The sequence below is a fragment of the Rhea pennata genome, chromosome 1 (assembly GCF_028389875.1).
Source record: "Rhea pennata isolate bPtePen1 chromosome 1, bPtePen1.pri, whole genome shotgun sequence".
NCBI classification, from domain to species: domain Eukaryota; kingdom Metazoa; phylum Chordata; class Aves; order Rheiformes; family Rheidae; genus Rhea; species Rhea pennata.
Window position 1 is genome coordinate 148,683,708 of NC_084663.1, and position 24,596 is coordinate 148,708,303.

Below are 24,596 nucleotides of genomic sequence, written 5' to 3' on the forward strand. Positions count from 1 at the left end.
CACATGGGACAGAAATCAACTCACGGGGTGTAGGGAAATACCGACGGAAAAGCAAGCAAAGAGAAACTTCTTCAGATATGAGCTGTACTGTCCAAACTGCTTTTTAGTCACTTGCCCAAGAATTTTATTTCTTTTTTTTTTTTTTTTCTTAAGACATTAAGAAAAGTGCTTATATTTGTTTGAAGATAAATTTGATAATGAAATTGAGTGTGGGGATATTTTTTGGAGGCTTCTTTGCAGCTTTGGGGGTTTTGCTTTTCTTGGTGGCATTTGGAACTGACTATTGGCTTCTTGCTACGGAAATAGGAAGATGTTCAAAAGGACCTGAGGATGCTGGGGTTAGTATGGGTATTTTGATTCATAATAAGAATTATATGTGTAGGTTTCTTGGATATATTTATTTTGTAAGAACATTCTTTTTTATGAACTTTAGAACATGTTCATCCTGACCTCCTGGGGGCTTACAAGGATGATCCAAAGCCTATTGTAACCAGTTGTAATCAACTCTAAAATTAATTTGTCTTGTGTGTTATTGCTTTTTCAATATGACATACTTTCAAAGAAACTGTAGCTGCAGATATATGTTATTCCTAACCTATATTCAGACAAGATACATTTCTTTGTGGTAGTGATACTTTTTTTCTGGAACATCTAATTTCAGTTGGACTTGATTTTTTCAGCAAATTAATGCCAATGATGTGATAATGGATTTTGTTTCATAGGAAGAGAAGGCCACTTTCCATCATGAAGGTTTCTTCTGGAGATGTTGGTTTAGTGGAGATGCAGAAGAGAATAATGCTAGCATGTGGAAGTTCTGGTACAGTAAGTAACCTTTTTCTTTTGCATAATCTACAGTGGTTTGATCTTAAAGCTGATTTTATTTTTCTTGTGGATCACCTGAGTTCTTACGGCATCTTTGGTGATAATGTTCTTTAGCTCTCCTAAAATAAATTCTTGACAAACACTTTCTTAATCTACATTAAAAGGAACACCAAAACAAAATCATACATTCTTAACTACCAAGTCCTGCCTTAAGTATTGTGTCTGTAATGTTAACCATGAGTCCATTCTTACAAGGATGGTCTCTTGCAATTTATTGTTAACAGATTGCTTATTTCCTTAATAAGCAGGGAAGTTTTCGTAGGGAAATAGGAAATTCTATGAGTTTTTGCTTGCAGAGTTCCTTCAACTGGTTCTAGCAGTGGGTTAAGGAGGGCATGGGGAATTCTACTGTAAGAATGGTGTAGGACATTTCATCTCCAGAAGAATCCTTCCACTTGAATTCATGGATGACTGGACATATATGTGAACTTTGGAAGATCTCAGAACAGAGGATGATGTTGTACCTCTACAAAGTACTGTTTTCTTTCACTACATGCCAGGATTCTAGAAGATAAAATAGTGAGTACTTTGCCATCAAAATCTCCCATGAGGAAGAGGTCAAACAAAACTTTTTTTCTTATCTTTGACCCTACCTTTGAGGCACAGAGCTCCCTTTCCTTACTGCAGGATTCCTACAGTGCATGTGGAAAGCAAGTGCCAACATACAAATTTGACTTCAGTGACCACTATTTTGCTAAATTGGTTGCTCAGTCTTAGGTGACAAATGTAATACTCGCTGTTGTTAATTTCCACTTGTTCTTTATCTGGAGAATTCTGCAGTCATAAATTGGAAATTAAATGCAGTTTAAACTATAGCCAGCCTTTATCGTTCACAGGGGAGAAGGTGATGCTTTTTATATAAAAGGTGAAATTATCCTCCTTTGGGGCTATTGATTCCATAGACTGAACTCATATTTGTTGAGGCTATAAAATTTCTGAAGATGCTTGATACTTTTCATTATTCTTTCACAAAAGAAAAATTAATTTCCTGGAGACTTTTTTTGTGGGACATGCAATAATGAGAGGGACATAATTATCTCTCACAAGAGAAAAGCACATATGCATACAAAAGCACACATATGCATTGCACATTAATTGCAGTGTAGCAGATCCTTGCCTCCAGCAAGCCTGCTTTACTGTTCCCGTAACACAAACCATGCCCGAGTTGTCCTTTAAGGAATATGCTTGGCTGGATATCAAGGCTAGTATCTCTTACTAAAGCAAAATACACTGTGAAGTGACTGCCTGGGAAAGAACCTGGAATCTTGACCTGCGAAACAGTTTATCTATTTGAAGAAGATTTAAAAAATATTTTATAATTAACTCAATAAAACATTAATCTTTAACTTTCTTTTTCTTTTTTCAGCCAACCAGTCACCTTCTAAGAATTGCACACATGCTTACCTCTCACCATTTCCTCTTATCCGAGATGAACACAACTCAACCTCCTATGACTCTGCAATCAGTAGGTATTTTTTTTTTTTTGCTGCAAGTGGGTACAATGCCTATAATTTCATGAAAACAATTTGGATGCTTCAGTATAAAACAGCGTTATCACTCCACACAGTTTAATTAATAGAGTTCTGGTGTTTCATACTTCTCACACTTACAACATACATATTTAAGTCACTGTTTAGCAAAGCACTTGAATGAATGCTACACATTAAGCATGGGGGCAGAATGGAAATCATTTCCAAAAAAAAAAGAGAGAGAAATTTCCTTTTTAGTACTTTTTATCTAACATAAAAAGTATCTTGTCGTGGCTGAATGCACTGTACACATATTTCTTTCTATATATTCCAACTAAACTGTTTATTGTTGAATTAATAAGCCAATATAGAATTCTATTGCTTTTGTGCTTTATGAGGAAGGAGAGAGTGGAGCCTTGAAACTGTCTAAGTTTAGTCAACTAATTCAAATATACCGCACAGACTGCTGGAAGTGCCAGTCTCTCTCCGCTGATGCTATAGGGAGCTGAGACAGTGAAACATGTATTATGTTAAACTGAGATATTAATACTGAAGAACTCTAGTGAAGTAACAGATATAGATATATACATTATACATATAAATAAATAAATGCATCACAGTAGTTGAAAACTTTTCTGTTTTTTTTTCTTACCTAGAAAGCTGTTTTTACAACTTCACTTTAAAAATTGGTCACATGTCATCACATCAAGGGCTTTTGCAACTGTATTTAGAAGAAATCACTTCTCATAGCTATTCCATATAACTTCTAAAATAACCTGTGATGTGTGGATGCTGTGTATCTTTTATCCCACTGGCTCAATGACTTAAGTGATCACTTTCAATCTGATAGTCTTCTCTGATGGAATGACTGGCTGGTAGATGAGGGGAGAGCAGTGGGTGTTGTATACCTTGACTTCAGTAAGGCTTTTGACACTGTCTCCTATAACATTCTCACAGGTAAGCTCAGGAAGTGCAGGCTAGAAGAGCACAGTGAGGTGGTTTGAGAGCTGGCTGAAGGACAGAGCTCAGAGGGGTGCAGAGTGGTGCAGAGTCTACTTGGAGGCCTGTAGCTAGTGGTGCCCCCAGGACTCAGTCCTGGGGCCAGTCTTGTTCAATTTATTCGTCAGTGACCTGGATGAAGGGACAGAGTACCTTCTCTGCAAGTTTGCTGATGCTACCAAATGGGCAGGAATAGCTGATGCATCAGAAGGCTGTGCTGCCTGCCTTTCAGGGAGATCTGGACAGGCTGGAGAGCTGGGCAGACAGGAACCTCATGAGGTTCAACAGGGGCAAGTGCAGGGTTTTGCACCTAGGGAGAAATAACCTTAGGCACCAGTAGAAGCTAGGGGCTGACCTGCTGGAAAGCAGTTCTGCGGAGAGGGATCTGGGAGTTTTGATGCACAACAAGTTGGCCATGAGCCAGCAATGTGCACTTGTGGCCAAGAAGGCCAATGGTATCCTGGGGTGCATTAGGAAGAGTGTTGCCAGCAGGTGGAGGGAGGTGATCCTGCCCCTCTGCTCAGCCCTGGGGAGGCCACATCTGGGGTACTGTGTCCAATTCTGCACTCCTCAGTACAAGAGAGACAGGGAACTACTGGAGAGAGTGCAGCATAGGGCTACGAGGATGATCAGAGGGCTGGAGCATCTCCCCTACAAGGAAAGTCTGCAAGAGCTGGGCCTGTTTAGCCTAGAAAAGAGAAGACTGAGAGATCTTATCAATGTCTATAAATACCTGAAGAGAGGGTGTCAAGAGGATGAGGCCAAACAATAGAACAAGAGGCAGTGGGTACAAACACTTCCACAAACACAGGAAGTTCCACCTGGATATAAGGAAGAACTTCCTTCCTGTGAGAGTGATGGACCACTGAAACAGGTTGCCCAGAGAGGCTGTGGAGTCTCCTTCTCTGGAGCTATTCAAGGCCTGCCTGGATGCAACCTTGTCTAACATGCTCTAGGTGACCCTAGTGAGCAGGGAGGTTGGACTAGATGATCTCCAGAGGTCCCTTCCAACCTTACTGATTCTGTGATTCTGTGAAAACCTGCCTGAACACAATCCTGTGCAATGTGCTTGAGGTGACCTTGCTTGAGCAGGGGGGTTGGACTAGATGATCTCCAGAGGTCCATTCCAACCTCAATAATTCTGTGATTCTGTGATTTCCTGTCCTGAAGCTGTAATTACACCTTTACTAATTTTGAAGTGTCTTCAGAATGCAATCTTTATGCTGCAGACATGGAAAAAAAAAAAAAAGACTGATAACAGTTCTGTTGATCTTTAGAAATTGTAAACTATTTGTCCAGGAAGAATTAAAACCTCCCTATTCAGAGTCAGAATCTAATCTGTAACTTCACAGCACATCTAGAAAAGTTTATCTTTTCAGTTAAAAGTGACAGAATCATAAGCACCTAATTTATCTAGGCAGAGTTTGTTTCCCACTCATACATTCACAAAGGATCCTCTAACTATATTGCATGATTACACAGAAGTGGACAAACAAAGAATAAGGAAGGGAGAAGAAATACCATCAAAAGATTAATTAATTTTAGTTAATGTTTGCCAAAAGAACCACTGTTCAAATAACATTTACTTATCTATATTTCATTTTAGGAGATTAAAATAGACTGAACTGTACTATAGATGATGGCCCAGGTAGAGTATATTCAGATCCACTCCTGCTATATAAATAGATACAATTGGATTGCTTTGGAGCTCATTAAAACTACCGATTTTTTTTTTTTTAATGCATCCAGTTCATTTTCAGCATTCAAGTGGAGTTATTTACTATAGCAGGTATGTTTGTTCAAGAATCTCTCACAACTTTTTGTGAAGAAGGTTATGTTATCCTCTCTTCTGTTAGTTCAAAACTCATTTCTGCTTTCGTCTAATTTGACATATTTCTGCCCAGGATATTTAGCAAATAACTTTTAAACCTTGCTGCAACTGCAGTCACTAAATTAAGAAATACAAGAAGTGAATCCTCTTCTTTTTGATTCACAGTGAAGGAAATGCTGTCTCTGTGAAAGCCAGTGGTGAAAACGCTGCATTTGATTTCATGTAGAAGAGAGAATTATCAACAATTTCTAATCCACTTGGCTGCATCTAATACCTGCGTCAACTGTACATAGAACAATGTGCTACCAAAAGATTGAGGTTATTGTTCCTTTTGCCAATTTTTCTACTGTTTGGTGATAAAATCTTTTCCATTTCATGGAAAAGCTTTCTCAATGCTCACTTTGGGAGTTAAAAAGAAATCTCCCACATTTGGTCTCTTCACAAAGATATATTATGGTGTTTTTGGTGAGTCCCTAAAATCCTACTTTTGTTAGGACTTGAGGACTGACAAAACAGCTGACATAAAAACTTTAAACTTAATTAAAAAAATCAAATATGCATGTACAACATGCAATGTTATAAAAATCTCTTTCTTTTAACAGAACTGTTACTTTCTAATTAACCAAAGGCACATGGCTTGTTCTTTTACAAGCTGTTTGTCATAAGAGGCTTTGGGATCATATCAGAATATTTTTGGTTTAACTGCAGTCCCTAGTGGAAACACAAGTGAGGTTTTTTGGTGGAGTCCTGTGTTACTTCAGTTCATCCTGTTAGAACAGCTCAGGCAAAACTAAGTCTCCTGAGGAACATATAATCTCTGATAATTTTTGAGTGGTGTGGCTGGACCAAGTTCTCTGTTGACGTAACTCCTTTGGTTTTAGTATCAGTAAGAATTTGGCTCAAAGCTTTTCTGGGCCATAATTAAAAGAGACTGAATCCATGCCCTCTTAGTTTATTTAGATTTTTCATAAGTTAGTTTTAAGCTGTAATCTGTATGTGCTTTTGTGATAGTTCTGAAAATACTCAGACACTGAAGACTTTGAAGTTTAGAGTTTTAGTACACTTTATAAAACCTTAGACCAAAGGTTTGGTTCATCCTGCTGTGTAAACCTAGCCTATGCACTTCATGTGTCAAGAATTATAACCTTAGGTGGAAATGTAAAGCCTACAGTGATGCTTATAGTGGGGCTTTGAATGCATGTTTTAATGTCAAAGATTTCCTTCAATCACTACTATCAGCATATCAGTTTGGAAGGGTTAGAAAGAACTGCTTTGAAATTGTAGCTTGCTGTATTTTTTAATCACAATTATCATGGGTTAGTTTATTCACTCGTTTTGTTAAGTATCTTGGGAGCAGGAGAAAGGACTTCATCTTAACTGCAGTGTAGAAGCCTGTGGCTGTGCTATCTATCTTTTATAGTTAATGCTAATGCACTTAAAGGAATTTTCAGGCTGTGTCATTTATCTTAACCTGGAATAGGCATCTAAGTGAAGTCAGAGGGAGCCTGACTGTAGTGAATTTTCATGGTGGTACAATGGTTTATAGGGACAGCTACTGTGTTGTGTAACTATTAAGCAGACTCATACAGCACATCATTGTGTTGCCAGCAGGTTCATTTGTATGATGATTCACAAACATATGCACCACAGATTACAAGCTAGGAATAAAAAAAAATGAAATTAGGCCCCACAAAAAAAGCACTAGAGTAGTGACATTTGCATTCTAAAATAAACATGCTTCTATATATGTTTGTATAATCATGATCAGATTGGTTGGAGTCATCCTGTTGTGCTATTTGGAAATAATAATTCATTACTAGCTAGATTAATTAATTATATTATGTCATTAGGTTACTTAATGCTGACATTCAAGGAGTGTCACATTTTTATAACGCTGCTTTTCCTTTTAGTATAGGACAATACTAGGCCTGTTTTTGAAAAATATAGAAGTCCTCATTCACAAGTAATCTCATTGGCTTTAGTGAAACTATTTCTAAGAAAAAGAAGTGCAAGATCCAGCACTTAGTCAAGTTGTTAGTTTTATTTTTGAGTTAACTTCTTTTAGCTTTTTTTTGAAATAAACAGTAGTTCCTTAACTGTTGTAAATTGCACTAGTGCTTTCTGAAGCCAAATTGGAAGCTATTTAATGGGACTGCATTGACCCATTAGTTTAATACTGTGATTTGTAGCTGCTAGTACTATTTTTCCTGACCATTAGTATCTTATTTTGTCCAGTACTGGGCATATTGTCAACATTTAAAGTAGTGCTTCATATAATGTAGAATACAGAATGTTTATTGGACTGAAGAGAAATTCTTGTTCAGCAACTATTACATCTAAAATGGTGTGATCAAATTTATGGGGAGGTTTGTTACTGGGCTGAAATTAACCTAAAGTAATCTAGGAAATATCAGCAATGACATCTGAAAATAATAAATGTATAGTGAAATGTTAGAAGTAACCTATTTCTAGGGCAAAAAATGCTGTTAGGTAATACAGTCACATAATTGCCCATAAGAGATTGTAATACAGTACATTTACTATTGGGAAACTCCACAGCCACCAAGCAGTGATAAAGCAAGAAGTATTTAACAAAGCAATGTATTCATACTGTGAATATTGTATTTGTTTTAATGTTAAGATCATTTTAAATAAGAGATTATTACTACTAAGGGATAGTAAAGGGTATTGAGAAACAATGAGAAAAATTTTGCAAGGTTTACTCTGTTTCCAGTTGCACCTCATGTGCTGCTGCTGACCTCTGTGATCTCATTTATGGCTGTTGCTCTGCAAAGAATATACTTCTGATTTAGAGCAGTTCAGGCACTTTGCTTACAATGTGTTTTATACTAGAGGTGGCATTTTGATACCTCCCATCAAAAGCATTTTGATGTCTCTTGCATTTTGATGTCTCTTGCATTACAGAAAGAGATAAAAAGGTGAATTCTAAACAGAAACAATTCACTTCAGGACTTGACTCTGTGGGTGAAAATTGAAGGCAGCTTTTCCAAGGTATATTTGCTTATCTGTAGTGATGATTACAGAGCACTGTACTCACATATGCTTCAGAAAAGTTTTCAGCTTCACAGTGCTTAATAATTCATCTTTGGTATTAAATGGTTGTTTTTTGTAGGTCATAGGAAATACATGGGCCAAATCTTTTAAGCAGTCAGGATTTTAAAACATTTGCAGCCAGAGCAATAAAGTATCTGGTATGTTTTCATGAGCTTGGTGTTAACATCTCCAGTTGAAAATGAGTGTTGGATTGTGGTGTTAACTGACCTGTTCCTGAATAATCCATTATGGAGCTTCTAAGGTGTGCACCAAAACTGTATAAAATTACACACTGAGGTGGCACAACTGTGTAACTTTAGCAAATATACTACTGCTGCCCCTTCATATTGTACACTCTTAACATCTTCAAATATGAAACTGTGGCTTCAGTTTATAGTCAGGGCTGGGATCTACTATACTAGCCAAAGGGGCTTTTGCTATTGTTCAGCCTTTTCTCCAAAATTCAGTCCATTACTCAAAACCAGATATTTCTGCTAGTTTTCAAATGGTGCAGAAGTCTCTAGAGGAATCTAAGTTAGGATCTTTTGAAAGAAAAGCAAGCAGCAAGGCAAAATTACAAGTCATGCAATTTGAAAGAATACACTGCAGCTGTAATGTTGCCATGCTATACTAAATGGTGCAGAGCTCAAAGACAAGAGTACCGTATGCATTTCTGTTTTCCCTTAAGCACCATTTTATTTTTAGGCCTGCCTGACACTGCAGATGTGCTCCTATGAAGGGCTGGCATACTGAGACATGTTACAGAACCTTCTGTTAGCATTCTTGCAACGTACAGCAATGATATCTAAGAAACAGTCGGATAGGGTTACCTCAGACTCTGCAGTAGTGCCTTGTACTTTTACTACTTTTACTGTAGGAAACACTCGAGATAGCTAACTCAAAAATATCTGTGAAACTAAGTTAGTTAGTTGCCTGCCACCTTTGAGGAGGCAAGGATACTCCTTGTCATTTAGACTATGACCTGGACTATGTTATAAACTGCCTTAGCAAGACTTAAAACAGTGCAAACTTTTCTTACGCTTTTTACAGGTATACTGAACCCTTATTTCTTAAAAGAGAGAAGTGGCTGACAGTTTTCCCTTTCTGCAAGATATAAAGAAGTGTAATTCAAAGTAGCATATTCTGTTGCAATCAGTTTTCAAAAGTGTTTGAGAAAATCAAACTTTTCTGGTAACATTGCTTGAGGAGCAGACTTCAAAGCTTCCTCTGTGAAAAGTAGGTAATGAAACTGTGTACTAATTTTGTATTTTGGAGAAGCTTGTGTCCTCAGCCATTCAGAAAATAGAAACATTGCCATATGACTTAGATAACTGACCATAACGTTACTGAAGAAAGATTTTTCAAGGTCCATTTTGGCCAATGTGTCCTATTATGTAGCATGACTTTGAAGTACCTTACGCCATCCATGTAAAAGAGTAGGGTGGTTATAGACTGATTTAGCAGCATTAGGTTTTAAATGAGGAAGTAATGTCCCATGGACTTGGGGATTGCGATCAGGCTTAGCAAAGTAGCCTCATGGGTAAAATAATATGAAATTACTTCAAAGGCCCAAGACTGAAGGACTTGAGAGATTTACCTTTCTAGATCTCCATTCACTGTCCATTTCCATTAAGTGAATCATTAACTATATGTTTAACTTTAAACAGGTGCCTAAATCCCATAAGACTTACACACTTAAAGCAGAATGCACACTTAACTGCTTTGCTGAACCAGAGCCCTGTTTCTTACCTACTATTTCCATTAATATTTATTTATATGGAAAGAAGTCTTGTATTGGATATGAACCAAGACAGGTTTAACCCTTCTGCCAGCCTTTTCCAGCCAGATGATAGCACATTCATCTTTCCTATCCCAAGTCTGCTGGTCAGTGTGGCAGAAAATTGTATCTCTGAATCTTTGCCCAGATTAGAAAGGATGTTGTTTAAGAAGTGCAGCTAATGTGATGTGGTGAATGTGATCCAGCTAATACATTTACAAGACTGATACAAGCAAGACAGTGTGTACTTTACCATGAGTTAGGCTGGTCAGGCTAAAAACTATAGATTTATGGAACACATTAGTGGGAAACACTAACCAATAACGTCTAGTGCACCTTCTGGTTCTGAGTTATGCCAGAATAGCTGACTCTAACAAGCTGTAAGGATTTGAAACTTTCAGGATATGAACCCAATATAATAGTTGCTTTGTTGTGTTTTGCCCTAACAGTAAGTAGGTGCTGTCAAATGGTAAGTGGCAGTTTCTTTTGTGACTCACTTTTTCTGACTTGCCAGCTGGCTTATATGCTTTCCCTCAGTTGGGTGGAAATGTTTTTCACTGACTGAATTGTCAATGCTTCAAGATTTTCAGATCTGACGATGGAGAGCTTTGCAACTCATAATTTTACTAATGGGTTGTGTTAATGTACCAATTTTTAAATTCATGGGAGAAATTTATGTCACTCTTGTAGCATTTGTAAAATGATGACTTTGTTAAATGGATGTGCAATTAACTAGCTAAAAAATAATTGTTAGAAAGACTCTTTTGGCCAGAGTATGTCACAAAACTCTTGGCTCATTTATCACCAGCTGCATCCATTAATTCAACACTGCTTGGCAGTGTCTAACAGGGACTTCTGAAACATCACATTTTAAATTTAATAAAATACAAAGAGCTTTACAGCAGGATTCGGCTGCTTTAAAATACTTAACTTCAGGAACCTAGTTTACATTTTTGTTAGTTTCTCTTTTCTCCTGCTTTAGATTTTCTTCTGTTGAATATTACTATATGGAAGGAGAATTACCACTTTTAAATTAGAGAGAACTTATGGATTGTTATTGATGATATGGTCTGAGCACTAAGAATTTCAAGATGTTACAGCTCCTGCTTCTTCTGGTTAATTTTGGTGAAACAATTGTATCCATTCAGTCCAATCAGTCATCCTAGAGGATTATTGCTGCGGCTTTGGTATACCATTTTCCAAAGAGCATAAATTTGGTCAAGCTAATGACTATATTAAGCATGCATATACTGTCTAACTATTAAGCAGCTGGATTTCGTTCTTGATAACTTTTATTTTCCATGATCATCAGATAAGAACTTTAGTTCAAACCTAATTTGGTCTGCATAGTGTATGACATATGTACATAATAGAATGAATATTTGGTTCATTAATAAGGGAAGTAAAAAAAGAATGAGAAAATAAAAATCTGTTAGCCAAATATGTGACTTAAAGTCACATATTTAAGTTCTTTCACATTTTAAGTTCTAAAAAATACTGTATTCTTTTTTTCTCATTTTCTTCTTCCCTTTCTCCAGTTTATCGAGGTTTCTGGACAGTTCTTATGCTCCTGGGAGTGGTCACTATTGTGATGGCTAGTTTCTTCATCATCTGTGCAGCTCCTTTTGCCAGCCATGTCCTGTACAAAGCAGGAGGAGGCCTTTTCATCATTGCTGGTGGGTATGCTGTTTGCTTAGTCAATTAAAGTTATTAGAATACAAAGGCTGTCTCCCTATTTTCCTTGATCAAAAATTATATTAAGCATGGTAAAAAAAAAAATGCTTCTATCATTTGGCTTGTGCAGCACCTGCCTTTGAGATGATTCTTTCCACAGCTATTTAGTCATGAAGTTATTCTAAAAGCTAATTTTGAATTAAGATTAAAAGTCCAAGCTGATTCGTGGAACTGCACTGCAATTTCAATCTACATTTTTAGTTAAAAAAAAAAAAGATATTTAGTAATGCTGCCTTATAGGATTCCCAAGGGCTTTAGTTAAAGAGGGGTTTTTATCAGTGAAACAAAAGCAATGAAGATGATTACAGTGTTTTCTACAGAAGTTGAAAGACACAGCCCATTCACATGACCAACGTAGGAAGAATATTTTGAATAGGAATGGAGTGCACGAGATAGTGCTCAAATATGAGTAAGTGGGAGCTCTAAACCTCTATGAATGACAACAAATAAGTGACTTTCTACCTTCCTCTTTACCTGCACCAGCCCAGCATTCAGTTGATATGGCCAATACGGCTCTGTGGCACTGTTCTATTAATCTGGAAAAGCGTGAGAAGATGTTATGCTGCTGTGTAAAATACAGTTGTGTAGGCTGCGTATGATAGTACATGCTCAATCACTTTTCTACTGTGTATAAGGCCTGGTAGGAGTCAGTTCTGCAAGAGCGGTATTGTGTTAGGTAGAGTGCTCATGTCAGGCTCAAAGGCCTGGGCTCTGTTTCTACCTGTGTTACTGACCTGCTGACCTTGCTTACCCACTTCACCTCACAGCTCTGCCTGCATGGGCTGATGATGATTATTCCCTTTTAAAGGGCCTTGAGTGGGCAATATTTTATAATGTTATTGTTGGAAAGAACTCCTGAATATTTGCATTTACTCCCCTGAGGATTATTCCTCCACACTTTTAAAAGAAATACAAAAATATCCATAGTCTATTGGAAATCCTAAGGTGTGTAAATTTTCACTGATTTGCAGATTAAAAGTCCTTGTGAATCCTGCTCTTTTCCTGTATTTGTAGTCTGCAGTAAACCTCACCTATCACTAGGCAACTGCAGACACTATTAAAGAGGAAACAAGAGCGTATGTACCTGGAGACACTTGGAAGGTGCTATGAGCCAGTGACTAGAGGTCTGAAGTGAGAATATATATTCTTCAGTCAATTCATCTGTCTTAATTTAGGTATGTGAAAGTTAAACTCCTAATTATGAGCTAGTCATCCTTGGCTTCCCTAGGAGGCCTGCAGGAGGCAGTAACATTTGTAACAGCCAAAATGGTATGTAAAAAGTTCCTCCATCTGGAAATACATGTCATTCTAAAATAGGTGCCTAAGACAGATCACATGAATACCCTATAAAGGAGCCCTGTATCTCTCTTTCCTTTACTTTACTTTCCTTTACTCTCTTTCCTTTACTGTTACTTTCCTTTACTCTCTTTCCTTTCCTTTACAGTAAAGGAAATAGAGAGACTATTTGTTAGGTGTCTGGAGTTAGGTGAGCTGTTATCATCTTTGTGTGTGATGTTGGGCCTGTATCTTTGCCCCTCTCATCCTTCATCCCTACAGAACAGATGGTTTTCAAGAGAAATCTTGACTTTTGCTGTATGTTTGCCTAGTATCTTAGTGAGCACTATTCTCATTCAGAGCTTCAGAACAGGGCTGTGTTGTTATTATTATTACCATTGTTGTGGTTGGAATGCAAGGATATTTAGCAAAATCATGCTTTGATTTGTCAAAAGGAAGTATTGGCAGTAGGACTGTGGAGCCATTCAGCTAGTACAAGATACTTTGTCTTGGGCAGGGGTACAGAGTTCCCAAATGAGCCCTTCCTTCTGCATCCACCCCTAATCGTACTGGAGTGGTTGGGGAAGGTACTTCATGTAAATATCCATGTTCAATCCAACACTTCAGATTACTCACAAAAACATTAAGAAAAAGAAGAGATTTTCCCCCTCAAATCTGCTCACATAGCCAAGTTGAGGCTTTAATCGTTTTAGGACAAATTTTCTTGTTTTATAGCATTGACTACAGAGGATAGATTAAAATCATGTTGGAGGGAGCGAACATGCAGACATAGGAAGAGCTTATAAATACTTTGCATTGTCAGTTGTTAAAGCTGTGTCTGGTGGGATGCCCTGGACAACAACTCAGTTTCCTGTGGTATTATTAATCAATGGCACATTATGCTAAATGGAGAGCAAGAAGGATTCTCAGACCCAAAGATATGACAGCATGAAATTGCTCTCTCTGTTTCTCTTCCAATAAGAATTACTCACAATGGGTAGTATCTTAACTCTGGGATAACTTGGGGGCAGAGTAAGACAAGGCAGAGCCTGATGCAGAAGGGGAATGTTTTAGCATGCCTCTAAAGATGAGGGCAGTGTGCTCTGCAGTGTTGCCTCCTGACCTGACCTTTTCCTTTATTTAGCTCCTTCAGGAGCCTGTAATGCCTTCCTAAGGAAGACAGGACATTGAGGGGGAGAGTGAAGAAGGATAGTGCATATTTGACATTCAACATGTAATCAGGATGCAGCCTGATTTAAGCTGTCTATTTAAGCACAGATTTAGTGGGAAAATGAAAAGATGTAATGTGACTTAGATCATCGGTGAAGTCTGTGTTTTTGTAAGACAAAAAAACAGCAATTGATTTGAAGAAAAAAATCATAGAAACTGTTTTGAAAGGGTCTAGATGCTCTCTTGTGGCAAGGTTCATCTAGGAGTTATACTGGAGGGACAAGTAGGCTTCTGAGAAATAAGTTAATCACCGTGGTTGTTCTATGGAAGGTTGAAGGTAGAAGATAGGAAGAACAGTCAATTTCTTCTTTGAATTTATCTGTAAATGAAAATGCTAGATGAAGCAATTTTAAATCCTGTTACTGAACTGAAGAAGTATGTATATCTGTATCTTCTTGCTGCCTTAACTGATGAATTAAGTAGCAGCTAAAAGCCCTGCCTCAACTGAAGAGAACAAATTGTAGCATGATGTGCTGTCCTATTTTGGGGTTTAGATGGCAGCTGAAGAAATTATTAGGAATGGGATTTGAGTCACCTATTTAGCCATCCAAAAGCTAAATATTTTGTCTGAACTAATTGGTTAGATTTCTGTTACCAATGTTAAGAAACACACTCCCAGAGGACAGTTCACCCCATCTGTGTTAGGGCAGATAGACCTGCATTCTGGAGGAACAGTAAACCTAAACTGATCCTGAATGTCATAGAATAAATTTAGTTAGGAAGGGACTTCTTGTGGCAATCAAGTTCCACTTCCCATGGCTTCAAAGTTAGAGCAGGCTGCTCAGGGCTTATCCAGTCAAATTTTGAAAATCTCCAATAATTGCTATTTCACAACACCTTTGTTGTGAAACAGCTGCCCAGTGTTTGACCACCCTTACTGTGAAAAATATTTTTTTCTTACACCCACCTTAAATTTTCATTGCTACAGCTTGTGACCACTGTTTCTCATGCTTTCACTGCAGCTCTCCAAAGAGACTGTCCCCATTTTCTCTATTCCATTTGAAAAGATGGAGTTTCTATTTTCCTCACCAAGCTAAATAACTCCAGTTCCCTCAGCCTCTCTTTGTGCTGCATCCCCCTAACCTTTTTTGGTGTCATTGCCTCAGTTTGTCAGTATCTGTCTGTGCCATCTCAAATTGAACACAGTATTCCAGATATGGTCTCACAGATACTGAGGAGAAATGATAATTTTTGACCTGTTGGCTATGCTCTTGCTAATGCAGCTCTGTATGCAGTTAACCTTCATTTCTGCTACACCTGCTTTATTTCTTGCACACTGAGAAGGACCACTCTTGTGTTTTAAGAAAGTTGCCCTTGAGGAACAATCAACTTTTCTGGGACCCTTTCCATTGCAAGGCAGCCTCCCTTAGAATCCTGCCTACCAGTTCTCTGAACAGGCTGAAGACTATTCTCCTGAAGTTCTGGATCTTTAATATCCTATTCACTTCCTTACTTCTAGAATGCTAAACTCTACCTTTTCATAGCCATTATAGACATGGCTAGCATCATATCTCTGACCTGGGTTTCCTTATTTGTGAGTAGCAGGTTCAGTAAAGCACTTCCCCTAGTTGGCTTGTCCAACACCTATCTTGAAAAATTGTTCTTTATGCAGTCCTGGTGTCTCTCAGATTGCTTGTACTCTGCTATACTCCCCTTCTAGCAGATATTGGAGTGTCTGAAGTTTCTAATGATGACCTGGACCTGCAGTCATAACTTTGCTTCCAATCCAGTTCCTTTTCTTGGTTGGGAAGCCTGTAGCAGATACTCACCATGACATCCCCCTTGTTGGCCACCTTTCTGATCTTAACCTATAAGCCCCTGTTCCTTAGAAAAAACTGTGCATTCAAGATACTTCTTTGGGTGGACTGCAACCTTCCCACTCCATCTTACCTACCTGACCTTCTTAAAGAGTCTATATCCATTCATTGCAAGACTCCAGTAATGCAAGCCATCCCACTGTATGTACATCTGCAATGCCATCATCATCCAAGGCCACGTTCATTTGTATACAAGCATTTGAGATGAGCATTCAGTTGTGCTGCTTCTCAAGGGAAGTGTAGGTGCCTCTCTCATTGCTGTGTCCCATGCATATGCCCTCTTCTTCCTGGCCTCCAGTTATCTGGGAGCTTTGCTCTCCATCTCCCAATGCTCCCTTTTTATAGCTCTCCTCACAAGGCTACTGAGCCTGTTGCTCTTGCCCCACTTTGTCTCTTTTCATACCTCAAAGAGGGCCCTATGATCACAGAAGCCAAAGCCTTCTTATGACACTGGCTGCAAGGCCAGGAGTTGATACACAGAGTGTGCTGACTTTTGCCCAAACCTTATCCACAGAGCAGCAGATTTGAGACCGTCATCACCTGTGCCCCCTGCCCTTATGCTTCACTCTTAGAGCACTGTAATCATCCATGCAAGGTCTTCTTTGCAGCATCACTACTGCCCATGTGGATGAACAGCAAAAGGTTATACCCTGAGGACCAAAGGAGGCTCAGGAGTCTTTCCATGGTGTCCCAATTCTAGGCCACAGGGAAGCAGCAGATGTACCAAGATAGCAGGTCTCATGTCTGATCTGTGGCAGAGTCACATAGACCTGCCTTTTGTTTATCTCAGTCTTTAAGAAAAGGTGCAAGCTTCTCTCATTTAGCAGGTACATCTGCACTACTCACAAATGGGAAGGCACACAAAATTATCAGTTTTTGTGGCAACTTATTGACTAGCAGCTCTCAATGTTAAGCTTTTGAAACCACGTTACCTGCAGAGCTTACCGATGAAACTACAGATGCTAGACCTGTGGGGAAAAAGTTCATATTAATTCAGAGATATCACAGTCACTGTCATGTAGCCTCACCTCCGTGCCTGCACCATGAGAGAATGGAGGAAGAGCAGGTATGGTAATACAAACTGTAAGCTTTACAGTTGCTTCAACTGTCATAGGGAAAAAGCAAAAAGTTGCCATAACCTAATCACTTAGAGCAGCCTTCAGTAAGTCCATAACTGACCCTGGGCCTCTTCATGCAAAGTATCTGAGTGGTGATTAAAGCTATCCATCTGCACCGGTGTCAAACAAGCAAGCTCCCTGAAGGTGGACAGAACATTGCAGAATCATTCCCCTTGTGAATAAACAAAACTGGAAATATATATATGACTTGTTTGCTGCCAAAAGAGTGTGTGTATATATATATACATAAATATATATATGTGTGTGTGTGTGTGTGTGTGTGTATAAAACCATGCATACAAGTTTCCTCAAATTAGAGAAAGAGTTCTAAACTTCTAGGCACAATTAAAAAGCTCACATCATTCTTTCTAGCACCTGTTGTCTTCGTGTCTGCAGAGTAAGAGATTCATGCTATAAACAGCCATTCACCATTGACAAGTGAAAGGCATTTCTACGTGGGAAGAGTAAATACTAAAGGCCAGCAAACTGCCTCTTTAACTCATAGACATTTCTAAAGGTTCTATATTCTTTCTCTTCTGCAATATGCAAACGTATTTGAAAGAAATTCAAAAGAATAAATGCAAAAGGCAGAAAAGAGTGACCTCAGAGAAGTCCATGTCTTATCACACTGCACAGAGCTGTGTATCAAACATGTGTGTTCTTAAAAAAACGCAAAATGGGAAAAAAAGAACAAGAAAAAGAGGAGGAGGAAAGTATTTATTGTCTTAATCTCTCTCAGACATATTTCATGTTCTAGGAATAATTTTCCCCATCATTCCTGATTCATGCAACTGCTGTTTTATTTTATATTCACTAAAAGGCAAGGGGAAATGGACGCCCGCACACTATGAAAAAGGTCTAAATACTGAAAATGTAGAAATAGATCGTAGTACAAACTGTTCCTAAAAATATCTGCTTCTTGAAGTTGTGGAGATTTTTTCAATCTTGGTAATTCTGTCTGCGAGCTTGGCTGGAGAAGTCCATGACATTCACAATAGACAGTCAGTTTAAGAGCAGGAATGATTTCCTAAAATAAATATATTTTCATTTTGGTATATTCTCCTTCATAATGAACAAGTATTCCTATTACACTTGTAATGGATGCTTTCTTCGTTCTTATTGGCATGACTAATATTTTGTAAGAAAGAGACAGGCTGGTGAGGAAAATTTGTGGGTACAGAAATAAGACAGCATAGCAGTAATGTAGCTATAGAAATAGAAGACTTCTCCCTGCCATCTTCCACAAGCAGCATAAACTTTATCTAACAAAATATTCTCCAGCAGTAAAAGATCTGATTCTGATCTCACTTCAGTTTTACATTGGCTTTGCCATTGATTCTGAATTACTAGTATAACTGTCTTCGGAATCGAGTTCAAAGCTTGTGACTGAGGAAATAAAAGAAACAAACTAATTCTGAACATTCTGCAATATATGATTTTCCTTCAAAAATAATGTATTCCTTACACATAAATTGAAGCAGTCAGATTTTGCAGTGATGGGAGATGGGGAGATTAAATGATCTCCAGAGGTCCCTTCCAACCTCAACCATTCTGTGATTCTGTGAGATAGTCTGAAGAACCTAAGCAGCCAAAGATAGACAATTACTTATTAAGACTTTGCATTGTCTTCACACTTCGTTTTATTTATGTGCACTCCAATGTATTTCACCAGGTGGTACAAATAACAAAAGATGAATGTAGCAGAAACAGTGTAGCTGTATGTACAAGGTAAATGGATGGAGAGACAGAAGACCTCTCTTTATTAGCAGTTCTGCTACTAATGTGTTATGTGACTTAAGCAAATCTGCCTTGACTCTGAGGAGCAAAACTCCTTTGAAAACCAGAATTAAAAGCAAGGTGCTCAGAACCTCTAAATATCAGATTAGTTTTTTCCATGCCTTGTTTTTCTTTCTACAAAGTGGAGATAAGTCCAGCTTTAGATCTGTATTTTTCTAAAAACCATGTGAAGTGCTAGCTGTTACTTGGCATGATTATTATAATTCATAATGTGTAATCCCAATTGATACTATATTGTCTACAAAAAATACCTCACATGCTATATGTAGCTAAATGTTGTATGCTATGGAGTCCTCTGGACAAATTGTTTGTATTCTATTCTTTTTACTGGTTTTCTCTTAAGCCTCACTTGAACTCTGAGCATCCCTCCATTTTGTTAAAATGAGACATTGCAAACATACGTGAAATGATCTCACCTGGAAACAAAACATTCTTCTTTTAGAATCTAACAACCAGATAAATGTTCAAGCTCTAGTAACCCTTCATTAAGCTCACAACTTGCCTTTGAATCAAATATTCGATGCAATCAGTGTGGATGCCAGAGGGAAAAAGTCAGAAAGACGTAAACACGTGCTTAAATTAAAGCACAACTTGAAGTGCTTAATGAAGAGGAAAGAACCAAAGCTTCAAGCTCTAAACATCAAACATTTCAAGCAGATGTATTAGTGATAACGCAAGTATGTGATCTGCTTCTCTGCTCCCACCACTGCTTCTAGTATATTCTAACATCTTGGGAAACCATACTGAATGGGCAAAGTAGAGAGCCTACCTGTTAAGAAATGCTGCTTCTTTCTTTTTCCTATATGTTACCATTTGTAACATGCAGGAGCCTCAATAAGTTTCTGTGTAGGCTCTTAACTTCCATGAAGTCATAACTCTTTGGAAGTCAGGCACTTAATTATGAGTTACAAAACACTAACCATTGTAATCGTGTTGAAGGCAATGGGACTTGGCTAGTTTTTACTTAGGCTGATTCTACTGTTCAAGACATTTCTTGAACACACTAAACAATATAGTAACTAATTAGTCTCCATTACCAGACTGAAGCTGTGAGAACCCTTAAATACTCTTCTAGTGCCTTAATTAACTAAGATGGTTTGCATATTCTCCCTTTCTTTTTCTTCTCTCTTAAAGAAGTACATTTATCTCTGCTTGACATACATTTCTTCAGCAAATTTCCATACCAAACAATTTACCACACACAGGTATTAGCAGCTAGCTGTGAAATCACCTGATGGACTCTAGCTTAGCTGAAGTTGTTTTACCACTCATAGCACCAGCTTGCTATTTTGCACCTACATGGAGTTTGCTGTAGTTAAACTACCTAGAAAGTGCTGCTCCAAAGTACTCGAAGAGCTAGGGGCACTAATTTTGAGTTTAAAGACCCTCTGAAAGAGTGTTATTTTAATGGCAAAAGCTTCTGACTAGCTGGATTACTTAGCTTATGTCTGTCCAGGGTGTAGAGGTCAAAACCATTCAAGATGTGCAAGGTCTGGTTATGCTTATCTGTTACAATAGTAATGAAATGTACATCACTACTTTTTAAATTTATTATTTTTTTAGATTAAGTTTGGCTCCCTTTGTAGACAATAAATATAAGACCATAAACACCTGAAAATACACAGACACAGCCAACTGAAGAGAGATAAATTCCAAAGTTCGTATGGATTTTGCCATATTGTCAATGCATCTTTCCCAATTTTGGTGTAATGTCAGCTAAAACTTTTTTGATTGAAGTTGTGAAGAACTATCTTAATGTCTCCAGTAACTCCATTTATGAATTTGGCCCTGAATATTTTCACTTTTTTCCATAAGAAGTTACTAGCTCAGTTTGGTTTTATTTTTCCTAAGTTGTCTACACTGTCTGTTATCGTTAGATGTTCTATTGTAGGATTTTTCTGCTTGATTTGACTTATATTTAGAGAATCTTCAACTTAAGTTCTGACTTTTTATGTCTGGCTCTGAGGTGATCCTTCCCGCTCGTTGTTTCACCAGTTCTGTTTCCAATAACCTCAGAAATATGTTCTATCAAAATTGAATTTTACTTAGGTGAAACATTTTCAAAATTGAATTTATACCGCTTAGAGTTGAGGGTTGAGGTATTTTAACTTCATCATGAATTTGAGCAAAATGTTATGAATTTTGCAAAAAGTGTAATTCTGGAAGTGTATTTCATAAACAGGCAGTGTGCTTGCCTCAGTCTTTAGTTATTCTCCTTCCTTTCAACCTCATAAAAATTGCAGATCCCTTGGGGTTTTCAGTCATATTTTGATTATGCCTCAGATTAACTACTCATTAACTGCTCTTTTTTTTGGTATTCACAAACATTAGGAATTGGGAGCTCTTGCCTATCTGATGTTCATGATATCCACAATGTAAAGCTATTATATATTGACAATAAAGGACCAAAAAGAATGTCAGCAGATCACCAATTTAAAGTGCTGCAGCTCACCTGCTTGATTTTGTGTTAAGTGGATGAGGGAGTGAAGACAAAGAGTTGTTCCCTGGAAGGTTGGTAGGAATGGCAGTGGGGATGAGGTGAGGGAGCACCTCAGGATGGGAGTGGGGAAGGGTAACCACATTGGCCAGCAAAAGTAGATCTGGAGGAAAATAGCTATCCACAGGTGCTTACGAAGTGCAATTGTGGGTTTTGCCAAAATGTTACAGTTGTGTAAGGTCACATAGTATGATTTTATCAGGACTGGGGAGAGAATGCAAACACCTCTGACTTGTACTCTACAGCCAATTAACTCAGCTTTGACAGCAAGTGTTCTCAGCAGTATGCACTGGCTTGTTGTTTTAACAACATAAGCATCTTAGGATGAAAGCATGATGGGATGGTATCTCCCTAATATTTTAATATCTGAATAGCTAGCCCTGCTGTCCTAACTTTACTATGACAGCTGGCGCTCAGGGAACAAGTGGGTTAAGGCTGAAGCATGCAGAAAATTCAGACTTGTGTCCCCAGTTTTCCAGCAACTCTTCTGCTAGAGCATCTGTGCTGCAGGCCCGCATTTCTTAAGTGTCCACATTCCTCTGAAGTAAAATGAAATATTAGGCATGCAACTGATACTTTGGAAGGCACTTTCTCCTTATATTTGCTTCTAGTGTATGGTGACAGAGATTAACAGAGTTGGTAAGGGCATGTGCTCCTGTTACTATCATATGTAAACAATCCAAAGGCCTTTCAGAGGAGTAGTTAGGAAAACATCGTGAATTATGCAGTGGATTAATTCCGGGAAACAGTTGTACCCTGTCAGAGGTTAATACTAAAAGCCTACTTCATAGCTATTATTTCAGTATTGCTGGGTTTTGTTGCTATGCCAGTCTTTCATAAAGAATGTGGAAGATTTTGAATAAAATACATCTGAATTTGTCTCTAAAATGTTTGAGTAGAATCTGAATATAGTAGGTTCTAAACAAAGCCTTTTTAATTAAAATAAGCATAAAGTAGGGAGGTGAGGATGATAGAAAGATTCTCCAAAGATTTCCCACTCTTTTCCCCATTTCATATATCATCCAAAAGATCGTGATAGAAACAATTCCAGAGTTTAGGAAGAAAAGGTAGGTTTTTTTCCTGGGTGATCCCTCCTGCTCCTCACTGCTCCAACAGATTCAGAACAGTACATACCTACCTGAATTTGGGCCTTAAAACAGCTGTGTTTTGGTCTGCCTATTAAAACCAGATATGTCCTTTGTTGTGGGCTCCTTAGAGGACATAGGCTTATGTCTTTCAATGCAAATTAGAAATGATATAGAGAGCGAGCTTATTACAGGGAAGCCAAAGGCAAAAAATATCCAGTGACAGTTGACTGTGCCTTGCAGTCAGGGCTTCAAACCTTGGTGGGTTTCTAGGTGTTACTGTAACCAGTAAGTGCACCCTGTATTTGCCTCATGCTCTGTTGTTAAAACTCTGTGTTTCTTTTTCCAGGTACCTTGTTTTCACTCGTAGTTGTGATGTATGTCATCTGGGTCCAGGCGATGGCTGATTTGGAAAACTACATAAATATGAAAAAAATGGAGTGCCCAGACTTTGCAGTTTATGTACGCTATGGCTGGTCTTTCATGCTGGCTCCTATAGGAGTATTTTTTGCTTTATTAGCAGGAATGCTTTTCTTGTTAATAGGACGTACCATTTATTTGCACTCAGACTAGTCATACCTAGCTAAAGGGAATACTGGAATCGTAGTGAGACGTCATGACAATTTAAAACTGGAATTTTATACATTATTACCGTTACAGCAATCCTAAGTATGCAGGCACACTTCTGGAATTTTTTCTGTTACTTGTTTAAGGGTAAAGGACACAAAAGCTCAATACAGGGAGAAACAACCTTCAGCCCTAGCTAGCTTCTTTTAATTCTTTAGAAAATGCACACATAGTTTTCCATGCAGTACTATTAGTAGCATTAGATAATTTTGCAAACAGAAGAAGGCAAAAATATTCTGCAACCAAAAGCCCAACATAAAACAGGCCAAATAAAGATTTTATACATTTGTTTTTTAGTATTTGTCTTGTACTTCTGCTTGTGGAGACTGGTGCAAGATGGAGAGAAAAAAAATATTCACACACAGTAATTCAATCCATCTCCTCTCCTGTTTTCCACTACTTGCCTTAGCTTTAATACAAGCAAACATGTCTGCACTTAAAAATAGAGTGCAGTTGTTCATGTGGCATCCATGTGAAGAAGGCAAGAAGGAAGACAGTTTCAGTGAACAGCAATTTGGTGTTAGTCTGTACATGTAAAAGCATAACTGCTTCTATTACATGCTTTTCTGTATGCATATGAAAGATGTATACTTTTATAACCTGAAATCCGTGTTTGTTTGTTGCATGATTCTGTAAGCCAAAATGCCATAGTTAAAGCACTAGCTAAAGTTATGCCAAAATTGTTCTTTGAATTATAGTGTTCATATTTTAATCAAGTTTTAACACTTCTATTTTTGGATGGAATAATTGACTTCTCTGATACATATTTTCTTGGTTGTGTAGATTTAAGTAGAAGGGGAGAAAATGCAAAATGATGTTTTTATTAAAAAGGATTTATTGTGAAAACAATATCCAGACCATGAAAATATATATGTTTTATGTAGCTTTCATTTTCTTAAATATTAAAAATCTGCATTATAGACCAAATCTTGCTTGCCTACTGGTCATCCCAATGAAACTAATTAAAACAGCTAAGACAGCAGAAGGAGAAAGATTGGATTCTGTATTGTAGTAGTGGCTGGTGTATGTACATGCATATGTATGGAAGATGGGGTGAAGATGCGACTATATGCATGGTATGGAAAAGTAGGGGTGATGTATTAACAATTTGGTTATTTGGCATTGTGCCCAAGTTGAAATAAAATCCATCTGAGAGTGTAGTTTTTCACTTTGTAACTCAATGAAGAGTAGTTTGGGATAGATGGAGAAAAATAAAGACTGCATGTTGGTTTCTTCTTGTGCATAATGCTTAATTCCACAGCCGTTACGAATACTAAAAGCATCTCTAAAAGGCAGAAAAGGAGTGCCCACCTAGAAGATGTGGTGGGCTAGATTGGCTGTTGCTTCCATTTCAGGAGCTTTTGTGATTGGAAGATTTCCAGAGTTCCCTGCTACTTGTTTATT

At 37.9% G+C, this 24,596-nt stretch overlaps 1 protein-coding gene across 1 annotated transcript; it reads left to right on the forward strand.

Annotated features, from left to right (window-relative positions):
• TMEM182 (transmembrane protein 182) lies at positions 1 to 24,352 on the forward strand. Its single transcript, XM_062575187.1, has 5 exons — positions 1 to 338; positions 723 to 822; positions 2,249 to 2,347; positions 11,551 to 11,688; positions 22,915 to 24,352. Exons 1-5 carry the CDS (start codon positions 198 to 200, stop codon positions 23,136 to 23,138), a joined length of 702 nt encoding a protein of 233 aa, XP_062431171.1. The 5' UTR covers positions 1 to 197; the 3' UTR covers positions 23,139 to 24,352.
• Positions 24,353 to 24,596: the final 244 nt, after the last annotated feature.

What these genes read in the sequence shown, in the direction of transcription:
- TMEM182 (XM_062575187.1), top strand. Translation starts at nt 198, where the DNA reads ATGAAATTGAGTGTGGGGATATTTTTTGGAGGCTTCTTTGCAGCTTTG. An exon ending in AAGGACCTGAGGATGCTGGG is followed by an intron (nt 339 to 722) that starts GTTAGTATGGGT and finishes TTTGTTTCATAG; the next exon opens with GAAGAGAAGGCCACTTTCCA. An exon ending in AGGCCTTTTCATCATTGCTG is followed by an intron (nt 11,689 to 22,914) that starts GTGGGTATGCTG and finishes TTCTTTTTCCAG; the next exon opens with GTACCTTGTTTTCACTCGTA.